The sequence below is a fragment of the Hermetia illucens genome, chromosome 3 (genome assembly GCF_905115235.1).
Source record: "Hermetia illucens chromosome 3, iHerIll2.2.curated.20191125, whole genome shotgun sequence".
In the NCBI taxonomy this organism is placed as follows: domain Eukaryota; kingdom Metazoa; phylum Arthropoda; class Insecta; order Diptera; family Stratiomyidae; genus Hermetia; species Hermetia illucens.
Genome location: NC_051851.1, coordinates 178,636,920 through 178,655,369, shown reverse-complemented (window position 1 = coordinate 178,655,369; position 18,450 = coordinate 178,636,920). Strand labels below are relative to the sequence as shown.

General features: G+C 41.7%; 1 protein-coding gene across 10 annotated transcripts in view; it reads right to left on the bottom strand.

The window, feature by feature from the left end:
- The window catches only part of LOC119650609 (sodium/potassium/calcium exchanger Nckx30C), a 282,153-nt gene that overhangs the window by 10,777 nt on the left and 252,926 nt on the right, over positions 1-18,450 (bottom strand). For all 10 annotated transcript variants that reach the window (XM_038053479.1, XM_038053481.1, XM_038053486.1 and 7 more), the window contains 2 exons: positions 9,791-10,045; positions 9,305-9,441 (listed from right to left, as the gene is read on the bottom strand). In XM_038053479.1, the coding sequence (XP_037909407.1) occupies positions 9,305-9,441; positions 9,791-10,045 (392 nt within the window). The remainder of the gene's footprint in view (positions 1-9,304; positions 9,442-9,790; positions 10,046-18,450) is intronic.

Sequence of the window (18,450 nt, the reverse complement as noted above, 5' to 3'; positions counted from 1 at the left end):
GTGGCGTTCCACAACTGGTGTCCTTTGTGATCGACGTATCAACGAACGTCTCAAATCTAAAATTTAATTTAATTAATTTAAATTAATTTATTTTTTTATTTTTTTATTTTTTATTTTAATTTAATTAATTTAATTAATTTAAATCTAAAAATTGGTTCTGAGTGTTGGCCGATCATAAAAGACAATGAACGGCGTCTTGCGGTAATGGAGACAAAGATGCTACGTTGGACTAGTGGCGTCACACGTTTAGATCACATCCGAAATGAGGATATCCGCGATCGTTATGGGGTTGCACCGATCGTGGAAAAGTTGCGGGAGAGGCGTCTTCGATGGTATGATCGTGCAAACGAGAATTCACTTGCTAAGATTGGTCTGAACATCGAAGTCGATGGTAAACGACCAAAAGGCAGACCTAAGCAACGGTGGCTTAATACGCTGGATGGGGATTTGAAAGCCTCGAGATTGCACCCAGATCAGGCATTCGATAGAGCCAAATGGCGAAGCCGATCACGACAAGCCGACCCCGCTTGTGAACGGGACAAAGGCTGAAGAAAAAGAAGAACAAGACCTACAGGCGCAACTTATTTTTTTTCCTAAATGCATGCTGAATTGCACTAATGAAAAGATTATTAGAATAGTAAGTGGCCACGCAATCGCACGCTCTTCTCTTGTCCACTGAATGGCCGTTATTAAACTAACTGTAGAACAAACGTTAGACTGCCCTTTTTTAAATGCGCACACTTCCACTTTCATAAGATCAAAGGCCGCTGTGTCTTGCGCAATTTAGATAAGGAAGTGCCTGCACCCTACCCTGTATAAATGTCTTTTAGGGTTTCTAACTGGAAACCTCGTAGCTATTCAAGTTTTACTGGAAACCGAAGGAAGAACTCACGAAGCAGTCATGGCATCAGGATGTTTCCCAAGAGATGACATCCAGACCCTACTGGAATTAGTCGTTAGACTAGCGAAGTTCAGCAAGAGGAAGGTGCTGCCACTTCTCCTCGGTCCTCTATGAAATCTGGGGAAGTACCGACATCAACTGAAAAGGTGAGTACCCTCTCGAACACATTCTTAGTAATAAAAAAAAAATACATAGTCAACACGCCAACATTTGTGACCAGCACCAGGCAAGAAATACTAAACAATACTCTATGGAACACGTCGGTTGGTCAAGAGTTGGAGGGTGTCGGACGAACCCTTTTTGTCGCATCACAGAATAATCAGCTTTGACATTGGGGAGGAGGAGAACTGACTGCGACTCGGACATCAAGAGCGAAATAGAGCTAGAAACAGTGGTGGCAGGTTTTAATAGAATCGTAATTAACGCAAATAGGGCCAGCTGTCCGGCTAAGTTAGTCAAGTCATCAAGGGACGTATCCTGGTAGATCAGTAAACTAGTCAGAATGAGAAACTAGATCCGGAAACCCTTCAACCGAGCAAAACAAGCCAGAAACTGGCAGAGATACAAAAGAGCACCAACGACGTATAATTACGTGATCAGGGAAGCAAACAGAATAGAATAAACTATAGAAGCTTCCAGGCTATACCAAGCTATAACCAAGGATAATGCAATATCTTCAGAGGATAAGGAGGACAGGGTACATTTGCTTCTGAATTTTCCAAATCAAATTAACGGCTTTCCACACCAAATTCACGATTTTCCAAATGAAATTGACTTTTTTCCAAATCAAGTTAACATTTTTCCGAATTAAAGTTACAAAATCACAGTGGAAATTTTCACAGGTCATTGCAGACTAAATTATCACCTGGGGAGGCCAGAAATATTTACGGACACTGTTAGTAGCTTCTGTGAGGAGAGTGATGAACCCTCAGTTGTGGGTTGTGGGTCATAGTTCGGCGCTTGTGCAAAAACACATGGAAGTAGGGACAATAAATTTTCTTCCCGTTATAGGCCTAAACGAGGAGGAAAGCACCACATAATGAAGATTTGAACAATACCAAAATATCATTTTTCTGGAGTGGACAGTCCAGCCTATCTAAATCTAAATATTCAGCTCAGCCTTTAGCTTATTTGCTAACAGCCAGCACGATATGCTGTGGGAATTGAACACACATGCAGGAGTAATATCCCAAGGACCAACAGAAGGTAGGGAGAAATTGACAAATAACAATTAAATCCAGACTAATATTTGAATATTGTCCGTGGTGGAAACATTCAACTGGCAAACGTTGGTTTTCGTTCAATTTCAAGTCTATTGAGCAATCCCATAGCCAAGAACACGACTACGGTCTGGAAAGCCAATCTCCTTTTCAGCTTTTTATGGCCACCAATATAGGGAATGTACACAGTGGTTGCCTCGTTGTCCTTTGATTCGGTCAGAACCAGAAATGACTTTCTGGTCTATATTCATGCAGTTAGTTCTGTGTCCTTGGTCCTTGCCAATATTTTCGCTTATAAATTGTACGTATATATCGTGCACATCTATTGAGGTAGTTGGTATATGTATGTATGTTTTTATGTGCCATCTTCATAGTGGGTAGCGATGGTGGTAAATAAGTTGCAGTAGATTCCATAGACTGCAGAGGATGCCTGAAGAATAAATCCGGAGCGCCGTGCAAGCAGGAACCATGAAAAAGTCGATCTGGCTCCTGGCTCTCGTGGAACCCCTCGTGCACAGGAAATGTTGGTAGGTGAACCTTCTCCTAGTCTATCCTTGCTTATGGAACTGCTCCAAGCCTTCCATGCTTCTATAGTTGTTTATGTACACATTTTTTGGATGTGAACTGGATTCGCTGTTCACAACAGAAGCAGACAACGTGATTTATGGGCGTTCGATTCAAAGGATAATCGAAATTGAATATTGGAATTGATGGTTTTCTGTTGTTCATAGTACTTTGCTGCTGTTATTGCTGCCTCAATTGGTTTGGTTAGGTTTCATTGGGAAACTATGACAGGCAAGGATGAGAAACAGTCGAAGGTTTAGTAGAGTTTTGTAGAAAGATTAAATATTTATTCAGCAATTATTAATCGGATTATTCTATAATCGGTATGACAGGATTAGTTTTTTTGCAATATAAAGATAATGGTAGAATGCACAAGTAGATAAATACTAATATGCAGGGTATATCTTGGAGCCATTTGGGTGGTGAAGGAAGATCCAATTAGTGGCGACACAGATTGAATTGACGCAAGAAGGTAGACAAAAGTACAAGGGTAACAATTCCTTTGAGGTTGAGCGAGTTCATTGGTTAAAAAAAGGTACGAAATATTTACTGGATTGATTTTTGTACAGTTTATATTAAATATATCTCGGGGGCCAACATTGCTATATTAGTCCTTGTTTTTGAGAACGCTTTTAGTAATGAGAGCCAATATTTGAAGTTGAAAAATTTCAAGGATATTTTCTTATTCCTTTTTCAGCTATTTTTTCCAATGTGCTTTTCTCGTGTAGAAGTAGATTGTCGAATTCGAAGGTAAAAGCTATCCGGTGGAAATAAAAGGGAACTAAATTCAACAGACCAACAGAGTAATCTGCTCCTTGGTGACCGTTCTGTCATGGGGAAAAATTAAATAGATCGCTGGATTTTAAAACCGCTTTATCATCTTGAAAACATCCCAATGGGATACGTCGTTGTCCAGGCTCTACAGCCCATTTCAGGCCTTGGTCTTCACGAAGTCTTGCCTCCAACTATCTCAATTCAATTCGCTTTCTTCGTCAACAGAATCAGCTCAGCATTTTCGGGGGCCTTCGTCCTTCTCCAATCCCACGATGTTTATATCATCCGCATATGCAACGATTTGGCAGGTTTTGCAGCGCAACGTGAATTTTGTGTCTGCGGACAAGTTTATTATAACCTGCTCCAGTTCCAGACTCAACAGTCCTTGTTTTAATCCAACGTTTGCCTCAATCGCATCTGTCAGGTTATAATTGACTCTGCCTTGCTCTGTTGTGTGATAAGGCTGTAATAGGCTTACCAGGTTTGCTGGAATTCCCAAGCCAAGCATAATGTCATGTGTCTGCTTGAAGTCCACGAATATTTGATGAACATCGATGTTGAATTGCCAAAATTTTCCTGGCACCTGTTCAATTCCCAATCTCTCAGTCCGAAAGCCTGTTTGGTATCCACCAATCATTTTATCGGCGTACAGTCTAATTCTTCCGTCTAGAATTTATAGGAAGGTTTAACAGGGCTTACAAAGTAGTGAGACACCTCTGTGACTGTCAAATGTCAACTTGTCATCTTTTTGATAGGGATAGGGGATAGGGCATATCACACTTTTTGACCACTCTTGCAGGATTTGTTTTTGGTTTGAGAAAAAGAGAAATAGATTATAGATAGCTTTCATGGTCCATGGACAGCCTGATTTGATGAGCTCATCGGGGATGCCATCCATGTTTGACGCCTTGTTTTTTTTTGACATTTAATTACTGACTCAATTTCTTCCGATATTTGCGGGACAATGTTTCCATTACGCTCGACCATAATTGTTGTGAGTTCTAATAATTGAGTTGTGTGTTAGGGGTTGAACAGTTCTTTGAAATAAGACACCTGTCTCTCACGTGATTCAGGTTCATCCCCGATGATTACTCCGTTTTTATTTTTACAAAAGGTGGTTTGGGATTGATTGATTTATTGATTGCTCCTTGATATGATGGATGATCTTTTGGTGATGAGAACATGGTCCATCTGGGTGAAGGTAATGCCATTTGGAGACGCCCATGTCCTTTGGAAATACGTTTTTGTGGGAAGCATGTCGGTTTTATAACTAAATTTTTGTTACTTGCAGAGTCACTGAAGTGGTGGTCGTTATCATTTCATGTAGCATGTAGACTGTGCCCTTCCATCCATTCCTAATCTTGGAGCTGAAATCCGAGAGCAATATCTCGATCCAAAGGGATTAATGAACTTTTTCTATCAGATGGGGACTACTGTCACCGCATTCTAAAAAAATAAAAGAGAGCAGTTCTGACATAGAAAATAGAGAGGATCAACTCCACACTATCCATGAGCAACAAAGCAATTTGAAGACAACTCAGCTGTGAATGATTGGGAAAAAGGATGTGTTCTGCCCATCACTAACAAAGCATATTCTAGTCCAATGTCCAGTAGGAGAACATTAACTTCCACGTCAAACTCCCAGATATAGTAAACGATCTGGCAATCTGAGGAAAAAGTGTTTGCAGCCCGCTATGAGGGTCGCGGGCGTATAGTTGATTTGGGGACACTCATGATCTTGTACTTGTCAGTACGGGGTTTATTAAATAATTGCCTCATCTTCCTCATTTTGATAGTGGGTCCAGTGAACCACAAATTGATTATATGTCCATAAGACGTCCCCATTGACTGCAAAGCCGTTGTCCATGAAACCACAGTACTTCAACAACGGCCGTTGATTGTTGTCTCGCGAATCAAGCTACCGATAAAAGATTGTGAGTAACGCAGGGGACCACCGCGGATTAAATCGTGGCGATTTCGGGAGAAAAGAGGAAAAGTGATTTTACTTACATGATTGGCCACCATTAAGAATGTCGAAGAATTGTGGAATCGAGCAAAAAACACGATCCAAGAAGCGACGTATGCAACCTTTTTTATGACAAAATTGGCATGGGCGATCGTCAGATGACCTTGGAAAAGGTGAATTAAATACCGCCCATGTCGCAGGGCAGCTGCGCTTCCGAGACCCGTTCGAGTCACTCGACAGTCAAAGCCCAATATTATGGGTTACCACCACAATTGGGATGAATTTAAGGGGGGGTTTTTCAGAAAATTTCTAAAAGTTGGTAAGATACTATTAGTAAGTTTATTTGAGCAGATATCGGAATGGGACATATTTTGAGGCATTGATTTCATCTAAGCGCACTTTCTTGATTATTTTTGGATTGGGTAATTTCCGAAAATGAGACCTATCTAACTTTAAGTGCGTACATTTTGACTTCTTACTCGCGCACTCTGCAATTCACACCAATAATCAGTTTCGGAAAGTAATAACCGAGACCTTTCATGTGATACTCCACATGACTATATCCGATGAAAATTTTTTTAAATCCCCCCATTTGCACGTATGGAGGGCCTCCTTTAAACTCCACCGAAATTTATGTCACTCGCTGTAAGCATGAGATTTCATAGTTCCCATCTATCCACCGAATTTCGTTCAGATGGGTTCAGCCGGTTTGGAGAAAAGTGCGTGTGGCAGACAGATAGTGAATCGATTTTAATAAGGTTTTGTTTTACGCAAAACCTTAAAAAAGAGAAGAAATTAATCTATTAAAAAAAGTAAAAGCAAAAGGAATGCAAACGGAATGGAACGTGACGTTCCAAAAGAAACTATTAAGGACCTCCCATCTCTCCAAGTTAACTCGAAATACTCACTGCTGGCGAGGTGTCATCTCAACCTCTTAATCTACTCAACAGGTAAAACATCGAAAGAGTTACGCACTAACAAAATAAGAGGATAAATAAGCAAAACACAAAAAAAGAAGCAAAATAATTCACTCCGTTTTGTCTGGAATCCTTGAGCGAGATGAGAATGCTCCATTGGGGACGGTCGAACCCAGCATTTAGTTGCGATTTCCGCTATCCAACTAAATGCTACACGCTCATTCATTCTTTCTTCCCTATAAAGAGAAGGGGTGAAAACGAAATTAAGTCAAAATCCGCGCCAATTTAATCTTCGCTGATTGAACTCCAAAAATTGACCAGAGATGAAGTTGTCTACACTAGACACAGCCTCATGTTTGCCGACAACGAAGAAAAGACGTCTCTTCAATCACCATAAGTACCGAAACGTGAACAATTCTAGTTCCATGTATGACATCGGAGGCGAGAAAGAGCGAATATTGGAAACGGCCATGTGGAGCACCTCGCTACAATACCTCGTTTCCAACCTAATACGCGCACTTTCTCAAGGTAAAAACCTTGTATTTTTCACCTTTCACCTTGGATTCAGAAATCTAATCGTATGCAAAGTATTGGGAACGGGTTGACGTAGCACCTCCCTACAGTCCCCCGTTTCCAGCTAAATACCCGCAGACCATCAACTTCTTTCTCGCCATACAAGAGAAAGGATTAATAACCGTGGTTCGAAATCTGGAAAGAAATGCCATTCACATAAAGGAAGGAAAAGACAGTCCCCAAAGGCTCGTGCAACACAACCTTTCAACTTCTAGCTGACAAGGTCCGTATTCCAGACCCTTGCATGATCTAAAGTCTCAGAACACCACACAAGAAGAAGGTCAGAACAAGACACTCTCCAGGACCTGGGCGCATTTTCACCGACACCTGGGAAGCGTCCTTTGTGCAGTTTTCACTTTACCAGTTTTAAACAAAACGCAACACACTTACAAGAATGATTCAACTTCCGTGGTATACTACTTCACAAGGTCGGATGGGGAAATAAGGCATAGGATAGGGGGGTGAAACCTAAACTTGAAAGCCAAAGGCAAGTGTATCTGGAGCCTAGCTGGAAATAATGTTGAGAAACGATTGTATCTCTATTCGACCACCAAAACAAAGCTGGGAACCAGAATAGGCTACCTTCCATTGATTCAGGTAATCGGAAAATAGAAAATTTTTGGCTCCATGTCAGGCGCCATTTGTAATGACTTGATTTTGATGGCCGATGGTCAGATATCCTTGGGAAAGACCTTCGCGGTCGATAAGCCTGATAAGTTCTTTAAGCACTACGGGAATAGAAACTCATGAAATAATCCCGTGAGAAGCATCGCCGCTTTTACATGGTATTCCTGGTATAGAGAGGCTTTTGCCACGTAAAATTATCTGTTATGTTGTGTGGCAATAGATAGTGCCAGAGGAACTTGTGCACTGGTTTAAATTGCTTTACCGCGATCCAGGGAGTCAAAATCCAAATTCAACGAACGTCTCAAATCAAAAATTTACAGCAGTACCATCCGTCCTGTTTTCTTTTATGGTTCTGAATGTTGGTTGATTATCAGAAACAATGGACTACGCCTTACTATAATAGATGGCGAAGATGGTGCGTTGGATCAGTGGTACAACAAGCCATGAACACATCTGAAATGATAACATCCGCAATCAATATGGAAAGAGACGCCTTCGATGTTATGGAGATTTCATTCGTGGTGGGGAGTAGCGGGACATAAGAAGAAGGATATGTGTGCTTTACAATAAAATTATTAAGGTAACTTTCAATTTTATATAAAAAGTAGAAGGTCTAGAAAGCATCAGATCAATTTTGTGTATCAGTCCCACGTTGGGCGCCATTTTTAAAAAGCTTTGGGTTCATACCCGGTGCAGAAACTTTCTTAATTTTAAAACGATCCATATATGCAGAATTGTTAATCTAAACGAAAAGAGTGAAAAAGAGTGAAAATCCCTTTGATATTGGCAAATGTTCTCATTTTTGCATAGTTTAAAGCCTGTTAAGGGTTTTCCTTCTTTACTCCTTTGACAATAGAACATCGAAGTCGATGGTAAACGACCAAAAGGCAGACCTAAACACACTAGATGGGGATTTGAAAGCCTCGGGATTGCACCCAGATTAGGCATTCGATAGAGCCAAATGGCGAAGCCAATCACGATGAGCCGACCCCGCTTGTGAACGGGACAAAAGCTGCTGAAAAAGAAGACTCCTTTGACAATAGAACGTTCAGGATTGCGTTCGGCAAAAATCTAAAGGAGGTTATCTACGATCAGGGCTGTCAGTTACGTGTGAACGGTCTGAAATTAGGCGGCCGGAACGCATGAGACCGGCCTGTCAGTGTAGTGTGTTCAGGCTGCCGGGGAGAGGTAAGGTCGCAGCACATGCGATTTTAGTATCTTGTTCGAGAATTCAATATGCATCTTCATTGCTGGTAAAGATCTTTTATGAATGCTCGAGCACAGAAATATCTCAAATTTGCATCTTAACACTTTTTAGGGCTAGATTGAACAGATGGTGCCATGTGACTTTTCGGACTATGGATGTTCGGCTTAGGAGAGTTTACTTGTTGGTATTGTTACTATATGCTTAAGGTTTAGTTTTTTTTCCAATCCGAAGTGTCAGTTCTCCTAGTTGTAATGGGTGCATATCGCAAACTGGTATGCTATTAAGAGGCAATAGATCTTCAAAATATCTGAAGCAAAAAGTTCACAATTGAAGAGTTTAAATTTCCAATCCAAGCTATGGTCGGAGAGCAATAATCTTTCCAACCAATAACTCGTTCTCTACTTTAAAAGGGGTTCATTGGGGTTTCATTTTTTCTTGTCTGCATTCTTGGGACAGTTGACCATTCCATTATCCTTTTGCAGATTTTTCTGAAATGCGATTTATCGAGGTAAGAGTCCCCCATAAAGTAAGAAATAAGTTCTCAATCGTACTTACCCAACAGTTACATCAAATATATTACTTCCAACTGAGCTGGACACAGCCATATCACCAAATCCTTTACGAGCAACTATTACGGACGTGATAAGATCCGGAATAGATGTACCGGCGGCTAGGAATGTTAATCCCATCACCTGAAAAATATACAAGCAATTTTATGAGACAAGGTAATGTTTATGTTTCCCATGGGGTCTTTCGAGATGAATGATGGCTCATCTGAAAAGGGACTGGATAGGGAGCTCGGAAGGGGAACTGCAGTCTATCGGTTTGTTTTGGCTTTCTGCTAGTCCACGGGAGCCCTAGCACCCGCGATGATATACGAATATGGGGGCATTAAATATTCCAAATAACGTCTTTATAATTAGGTCGCCAGAAAGTGTTAGTGGAGAACAGAAAGGGTTGGCGTAAAATAGGACAATTTCGGGCGTTAAGGCGAACGTGGAGCAAAAACTAAGGAGAAGTTAAAACAATTTGGAAACGAACCTCAGGTGGTATCTTAGCAGTATCGCCAGCTACGTTCGCCCACCAGACCATAAGATAAGAGTAAGCGGCTATCCATACAATTGAGCCTAAAAATGTTACTGGGAAAAATTGTTTTCCGCGTGGTGTTCTCGTATCCGGTAATGTTAGCCAAAGCGGAAAAAGAATTGGTGCCACCAACAAGTAGGTGAGACGCTTTCGTCCTGTCGCTGGCCATGACATGCTCAATGCTTCTGGCTCATCTTCCAGCTCATTTCCCTGTTTCATATCCGAGGGGGTTGTTGTAGTTCGGCAGTTGTTGAGTTTCCAAGTCGGCGGGGGCGTGTTTAGGAGGAAAATTAACGTACATTATTCGATTAGTTAGCATTAAAATGAGCAGATGGGGAGGTTACAGAGTGTGATATATGCATAATATGTGTATATATATATATATATATATGAAGGCAAGTAAGCTAGAACTTTTTTGAGGGTATGTTCTTGCACTTGAATATTTTTTCATGAATATAGTGTATGTGTACATATGATACGTATAGATTCGTGTAACACTTTCAATAAGAATTAACACAAAAAGAAGATACTGCTGAAAACAGAAAAAAAACGGGATTTGTGGACGTTGTTAAGCACTGTCATGTAAGGCCTTCACAATGAAAACAGGAAAAAAATATATGCAAAAATGCGCAGTTTTTCAGTAGTCAAAGATCTTTTTTAATTATACACAAACGTAAAATTATGAAATGATTCAGTTCTTTCGTTACCGTTACTAGGTGCATTCTGTCGCGACATGGTTCTGATAAATTGGCTTAATTAAAGATTTCAAATCATAATTTTCCTAACTTATATGGATACTGGAAATGTATCTTTTGTTTCCTGTTGCTTACAATTTATTAATAGGAACTATCTAATAATGGAGTGCGTCAAAAATGAAAATTTTAGTCCTTCCAATTGATCGTAGTGAATTCACCACGTCCTATCTATTTTTGTCCTAATTCTATCTTGAAATTTCGTGAGAATGCACCTAGTGATTATGTGAATTTAAAATTATTAATTTATTCGTTTCTTATATAATTATTCACAAGCTGATTCGTGCATGGGTACAACACTGATATGAGGAAGCATTGCGCAGACACTCTTAAATGAAATATTCAAGAAATCCTTGCAAAAGGTGAAAATTGTTGAAATTCGGTGATGAAAAGATGACAGATACACATCCAATGATGACCTGACAGTTGAATTCAAGATTAGTAGATGCTTCGCGTGTGTCGATTTTATTGTTGTTTTCAGATATGTTCAGTTTACTTGAGAAGATTTTTAGTGTTGATATCGTTTTATCTGCTGCATGCACTACTAGTCATTTTACGAGAGGAATCGTAGTCTTCTCGTTTGGTTTGTTTTCTAATAAAGCTCTGGTGTTGCGAAATTATTCTAAATAAAGCTGAGTTAATTTTGCGGGAGCTATATATGTACATACTTGAATCTAAGTATAAGCGTGGTCTGTTTATATTTTCGTTTCTGGATCTGTTTCTACCGAGTAACAAATGTGTCATGCTACAATTTCGCTAGGACCCTGTTATTTACAAGTTACGTATTCGAGAAAGACCTGGCGATTTCTCCTTAAATGTCCAAAACATGTTGTTGAACCCCTTACACAAAAATAATAGTTAAAGATGGATAGATGCATGGTATCATATCTAAAGGCTTTCAGTCTGACAAGTCATGACAATTTTGCCATGTACATTACTGGGCAGAATATCGAGGGGTCGAACAATTTGTATATTTAGGGAGGGTTATTTATGCCAACGGAGGCTTAATGTTTCTCGGCGAGTTATCAACGTTATATCCGATTCCACCGTGCTAAAGTATCTCACCACCATCATTAAATTGAGGAAGTTCCACCGAAATGTTCTCTATGTACTGAGACATGGAAAGTAACCACAACTGTTACTTGAAAGTGCAAAGCTTGTACCATTTCATGGCTGGGTGGTGTCATCGTCAAAAGACAGAGAAGAGAGAGAATTTCACTGGTAAACTGCCCAGGTAAGCGTGGCCGTTTTTATTAGAAGACGCAAATGGCATTGGATAGGTCACACATGAAGCAAATTTCTAGCAGATTAACCACAAAATGGGCCCCACTATTTAAGTGCGGCCGGAGATGTCCATAAGTCTTGGGTGAAGCTGAAATACATTGGCAAAAACCGAATGCAATGACAGGTAGGTGCGGTTGACGTGCTGTACTCCACAAAGGGGCACCATGCCATAGGCAAGAAAATAAAATAAAATTGTTTCTCCTTAAAAGCGCTTTGCGGGTAATAATTTGTTATCTGGGTTATTCATGGATACTGGAATTACGTCCATAACATAATAGGGTTTTCACAGTCTCAGTTCACTGCCGTATGACCTGACTCCTCCCCTTCAAAACTAGTTTAATTCGAGGTTAGTATTTATATCAATTCAATTTACCCCCCAAGTGGGATATCCAATGCCACGCAAATCTCCAGATCTTTGTTGTACGAAATAGTCGCAGAAACCTTTAAATAGGGAAAGCTGCCTGCGAGATGGGTACAACCGAAATTTAATGGAGTCTAACCTCCAAAGAATATATGGAACGCTACAAACTTGAAGGTGATGATTTTTTCCACTCTGTTGTTATTGCAGATAAGATCTAAATCGTCCTCAATAGTAACGTGACATCTTCTGCCCTCCGTTCGAAAGTTCAAAACGACAATTTCAGCCAAAAATTGATGGCATCCGTGTTTTGGCTTGGGAGATACCATAAACACGGCAAGATATGGCGAGGTCCTCAAAAATTGAAAAGGGATTCAGAATCAAAAAGGGGGCCCTGAAAAAGAAAGTCTGCATGCTGCACGACAATTCCACACACAAGACCAATGCGACGAAGGAACTCCTTCGCTTGGATGGGATGTTGTGATCCATCCCTCGTCCATTTTCTTCTTCTGGGGCTTTCAAGTTATCATGTGTTCACTTCCCTGAAGGTGCACATGGAAATAGGTATTAATGGACAAAGGGTGCAGGGAATGTGGAAAAGTGAACGAAGGAGCTGGTGACAAACTTTTTTGAGGCAGACATTAAAAGTTAATCCGCTGCCTCACTACCTGCATCGAAAGGGATGGCGACTAGATTGAAAATTAACTTACATATGCACAGGACCGTAGGGAGAAAATCCTGGCCCGCGATGAAAATCATGCAGAAAAATGGGCCCGGGGTGGAAATTATACGGGTTTAGGGTGAAAATTATGTGGATCTTTTTATTGGTCCTTTTTTTATAAAAAATTCCATCATGGGCCCTGGAGAAATATACGATCTCGGAAGGAGGTCATGGTCCAAAGGGAATAGCGTTGGAAATGTTAAATCGGCTGCACCAGCATATAATGGAGGCGGTCAACGATGTAATGCATCCCCGGCTTCCACCATATCTGAAAACTGCATTACTGGTGAAACCAGGAAATGTTGACGTTGGAAATCACCGCAACCTTTTATTAAAAATAATTGCACTCTTCTTTCGTAGTAGGAGGATAGAGGACGTTTCCCAGAGGCACATCAAAACGTCATATTGATCACTAAGGTCAGTCGCGAAGAAGGTGGGTATTGAAGAAAAGAAAGCTCCGGGATTGGGCAAGATTCGGAATAAGGAAGACGTCCGAGTGGGTACATTTGAACTTTGCATGGTGAAAACAGTATTTTTCACCCAATGGAAGGAGCAACAGTTAGCTCTTCCACCGAAGCCTCAACAGCGAGCTGAAATACCTTCTTCATATTGCCTATCTGCCTTTTAGACACTTTGGGGGTATGTTGCAGAGGGGTTACCTCCACTCATTCACCTTTAGTACTGGGCTTTAGTTTCATTATGCGAATACTTAATGCTGCGCAATTAGTAAGTTCACAGCAGCGAGAAAACACAAGACAAACAAAGACATCTATGACGACCGGAATTCGAACCGATAGCAACGAAATTGAGAGGTTAACGCTCTGCCTCATCAACCATCACAACATCCGATCGCAAGGGCGGTCTATTACAGCCACAGTATCAATTTTGACAAGTTTGGTGTAAGGTCGTGCGATAACAATGGTGATGGATCTGGCTTAGGAGGTTATGTTTGTTGCCTTTGATTAGCCAACTCGGGTTGGATTCAGAGCAATTTGGGTAAACTGGGAATATTTATATATTAGGCTTGGTAAGTCAGAAATTATCTTTCGTTGAATAGGTCGGTAAGAGACGGGCGATAGGCTGAAAGAGTATATTGTGCTGTGGAATGGCATGTACAATAGTGCGATAAAGTGGTTTACCTTTAATTTTCAGAGGAAGCGACATTGATTGGTTTCGCAAACGACCTAGGAGTCGTTGTATATGCAAAAACACACCGATGAAAAATATGGAACAAAAACCACTCACGCCATCAAATCACGGTTGCAAATGAACGAAAACACGGAGGTAGTACTCATTACCGATCGCAATACCAGTACTGGTTTGATGATGAATGGAGAATATCACTCGATGCAACGAACGAAACCTACAGACAAACAAAGATGGAAACATCATCAGCCATGTCAACTGCATCAACAAATGCTGGACGTCCTAATTTGAAGAAATTTTCAATCCGATACCAGGAGCCCTCATACATCCTCTGACAGCAGAAGAAGTTAATTTCGCGTGCGGTAACTGAAATCAAACAAAGCGTCGGGGGCAGATGAAATTCCAGCCGAGCTGGAACGGGTGTAATAAATGGGATGCATCAACTACTACTGCGAATCTGGGAGGACCAGTTGATCCTAGACGACTGGCGCAGGAGTATCGTCTGCCCTATCCGAAAAAAGGGAGATAGATTGCGTTTTGAAAACTACAGAGGCATTTCACTAGTCTGCTCGTCCTATAAAATGCTGACGAAAGTTCTAGAGAATAGAATAGGACCTTCGAACGACTACCAAGGCGGTTTTAGACTGGGTCGCTCCATAACCGACCAACTTTTTATCGTTAAACTAATCCTGGGATGGTGCTGGGAATATAACGTCGACGTGTATCAAATCTTTGTGGACTTCAAGCAGACATACGACAGTATAGATCGTGGAGTACTGTAGAACATAATGCTGCAATTTGGTATACCAGTTAAACTAGAATAGGTTGGCTGATCTTTCTTAAGCCCGTACTGGTTTGAAGCAGGGTGACGAACTGGCGCCGACGCTTTTCAACTCAGTACTCGAATACGCCATCCAAGTAATAGATACCGATACCAATGTTACGCTCATTAAGTCGACACGAAAGTTTAAAGCCTTCAGTGGGCAGGGCATGTCCAACGAATCAGCGACGATCGCATGTTTAAAAAAGTTATGAGTGGAAGTCGTGTCGACGGAGCAAGACTACGAGGAAGACAGAGAGCTCGGTGAGAAACCGTAATATATACAGACGTCGAACAACTATTGGACTACGAAGATTGGAGGACGCGGTCATGTGACCGAGATAATTGGAGGACAACGATCCAGGCGGTTGGCCCCGTCGTCGTGTTAGGAGGTTGATGCCAGCAACGTTGGGATGATTTCGAAAATAGTCACTGATCCAATGTATTGAGAAATCGGTCACTATACCCGAGATCTGGGGCACATTAAGTTCCATTGTCCAAAGAAGAAGGTGGAAAGACGTGTCGATATTAGAACGGATGCTAAGGTTAGAGGGGAATTATACCATAGTAAGCGCCACAATAGCCACGCTTCAAAAGGAATACTAAAAACGGAAACAAGCCCGAAACGTGTCCTTCCTGCAAAGTAACATTTATTTATTTAATTTACAGACAACAAACAGAAAGAATTCCAATTAATTATTGTCCTCAGGAGGAGGAGAAAGCAAAAAACTTATCCTACGTTTAAAACTACTTAAAGTAGGGAAGTTAAAAGGACCAAGCTGTTTTGCATTATAATTTCGGCAAAGCCTGGGAATCGGGGAATGAAAATAGACTTCGAGCTCCGCGAAGGGCACATTGAAAATATCTGCGTTACGTGTGTTATAAGATGCAGGACGGCAGGTGATCTCGTCAGCGGCGGAGCAGTCCATCAGGCCCGAGGAAAGTTTAAAGAATGTGCATAGATCCAGATAGGATCTACGCTGTTGTAGGAAGGGAAGGTTTAGAAAGCGGAGGCGGGAGGAGTAATCCACACGAGGGAAGCTTTTCTTAAAGAAGAGAGAACGGGTGAATTTACGTTGCATATTTTCAAGGGCTAGACAATCACAGTTACGGGAGGGTGACCAGATCACGGAGCAATACTCGAGGGTATTCCTCACAAGGGAATTGAAGAGAGCTAAGGAGGGTTGGATGGAGTCAAAATCAGAGGAGGAGCGAAGAATAAAGCCTGACAATTTTGCTGCTCGATTGATGACATCGAGGCAATGGGTGTCAAAGCGGAGCTTATTATCGAAAGTAACTCCGAGGTCTTGAGTGGAATTTAAGCAGGATAAGGAATGTCCGTTAAGCGAGTAGGAGAAAGAAGTGGGTGAGGATTTTAGGGAGTAGCACATAGAGTGACACTTTCTGACGTTTAGCGCTAAACCATTAGTCGAGCGCCAACGAACCAGAGTGTCCAGGTTATTCTGAAGGGCAACACAGTCCATAGGCGACGATATAGCGGAAAACAGCTTAAGGTCGTCTGCATAGAGCAAACAGGGACAAGTAAGGAGGCGAGGAAGGTCGTTAATAAAAAATAAAAATAGCAAAGGACCCAGAATAGACCCCTGTGGGACGCCAGAAGAGGGGGAGAAGGAGCGGGAAGTATAGCCGTCAAAAGAGACGCGGCAGGATCGGTTGGAAAGGTAAGAGGCAAGCCATAAAACAAGTGGTATGGGAACGTTTAGGGACGAGAGTTTGGATAGAAGTATCTTGTGATTTACAGTGTCGAAGGCTTTCGCGAAGTCAGTGTAAATGGTATGCACTTCTTGCCGTGAATTTAGACATTTGGCGACAAAGTTGGTAAAGTCAAGCAGTGTTGGAGGCAGTGGACCTACGTTTAACGAAGCCGTGTTGTTCTTTCACTATGTGTTGGCCAAAGTGGGCGGACAACCAGTCGCTGACATATCTTTCCAGGATTTTGGAAACAGGAGGAGAGGAGGGAAATGGGACGGTAATTCTCGGCAAGCGAGCGATCGCCACTTTTGTGAATGGGGATGATGAGAGCCTCTTTCCACAAGCTGGGAAAATGATTCTCTTCGAGGCTTTTGTTGGAAATAAGAGATAGGGGAAGGGAGATGGAGTAGCCAGGTCCGACCTTGGCATCAAGTTCGCCAATGAGATATTCGACAAGGATAGGAGTAAGAAGGGGAATGGTAGGCGATGCGGGGCAGGCTACATCTACTATCGGGAGGGATTCGGAGGAAGGAGGAGGAACATAGACTGTCGAAAAGTAGCGGCAGAGTAAATCACATGATCGTTGGGGGGAGTTAGCTGAGAAGCCAGAGAATTTAATGGACGGAGGGGATAACTGGGCGGGGCAGCGGGAGTTGCGAATGTGGGACCAGAAAGGTTTCAGATTTCCGCGCTTTAGTGAGTCTTCCACGCTGGACAAATAATCGTGTCTGGACTTACGTATTAAAGATTTGACCGAGGAGCGAAGGGATTTGAAAAGAACTAAGTCAGCAACGTTTCTAGAAGACAGGAACTTCTTTCTCGCAGCCTGTTTTTGACGTAGTTTTTTTGTGAATTTCATTGGTGAACCAGACGGGGTAAGAGCGTAAGCAGCAAGGAAGAAGATCAGATAAAATGGTATAGAAAGTGTTGAGTGCTTGGTCACATGCAAATGGAGAGAGCAGGGGGACCCAGTTGATTGACGCCAGGGCTGAGTTCAGACCTTCGAAGTTCGCCTTACGAAAGTTGAAATTGGTAGGCTTGCGAACGACAGGAGAGTGGAGTCGGGATATCTGAACATCGAACTCAAGAGCAGGATGATGGGCGTCAGGGGCAACGTAAGACGGAGCATGAAGGAATTGGGAAAGATAACGTACAGGAAGGTTAGAGAGGACAAGGTCAAGAGTGCGATCTAAGTGCATTGTACAGTGGTCTCACGGGGATATGGGCGGAAAAGAGAGAATGGTTTTAGTGAGTGCGAATCCCAAATCCTGTTGTAGCCTTTTAAATATTTTTACCTCGATCTATAAAAATATGCGTATGTATTTCTTATTTATATAGTTCCACATAGTAATTTTTTTATTTTCGATGGGCTTATGCTTGGGTTTCATTTAACATTTAAGGCTGTGTAAGTAATAGGTTTATAGCAGTAGACTAACACAAAGGCAAATATATACATCCATGACGAACCAGGGTTGAAATCCAGGTCGACGAGAGTGACGCGCTGATGCTCAACCAGTTTGGCTATCGCACTATTATCGTCTAATGCTGAGCGACGTAGGTTGCATCACACAAATAGGTCAATTATATTTCCTAAGCAATATCTGTGAAGGGCATTCGAACGACGAGTCCTCAAATCAACATTACACCCAGAGATAGATGATGGTGATACACTATTTACGACGCACCAAGGCTTTTACCTTGGCCAGAAATCTGCATGTATCGAAAACGTGCAAAATATGATTAAGGGGGTCATCCCGTGTGCCGGATTCGCGGAATCGAATTTTTTTTTGTAGAATATATGGGGTGCTTTAAGGTGGCGGG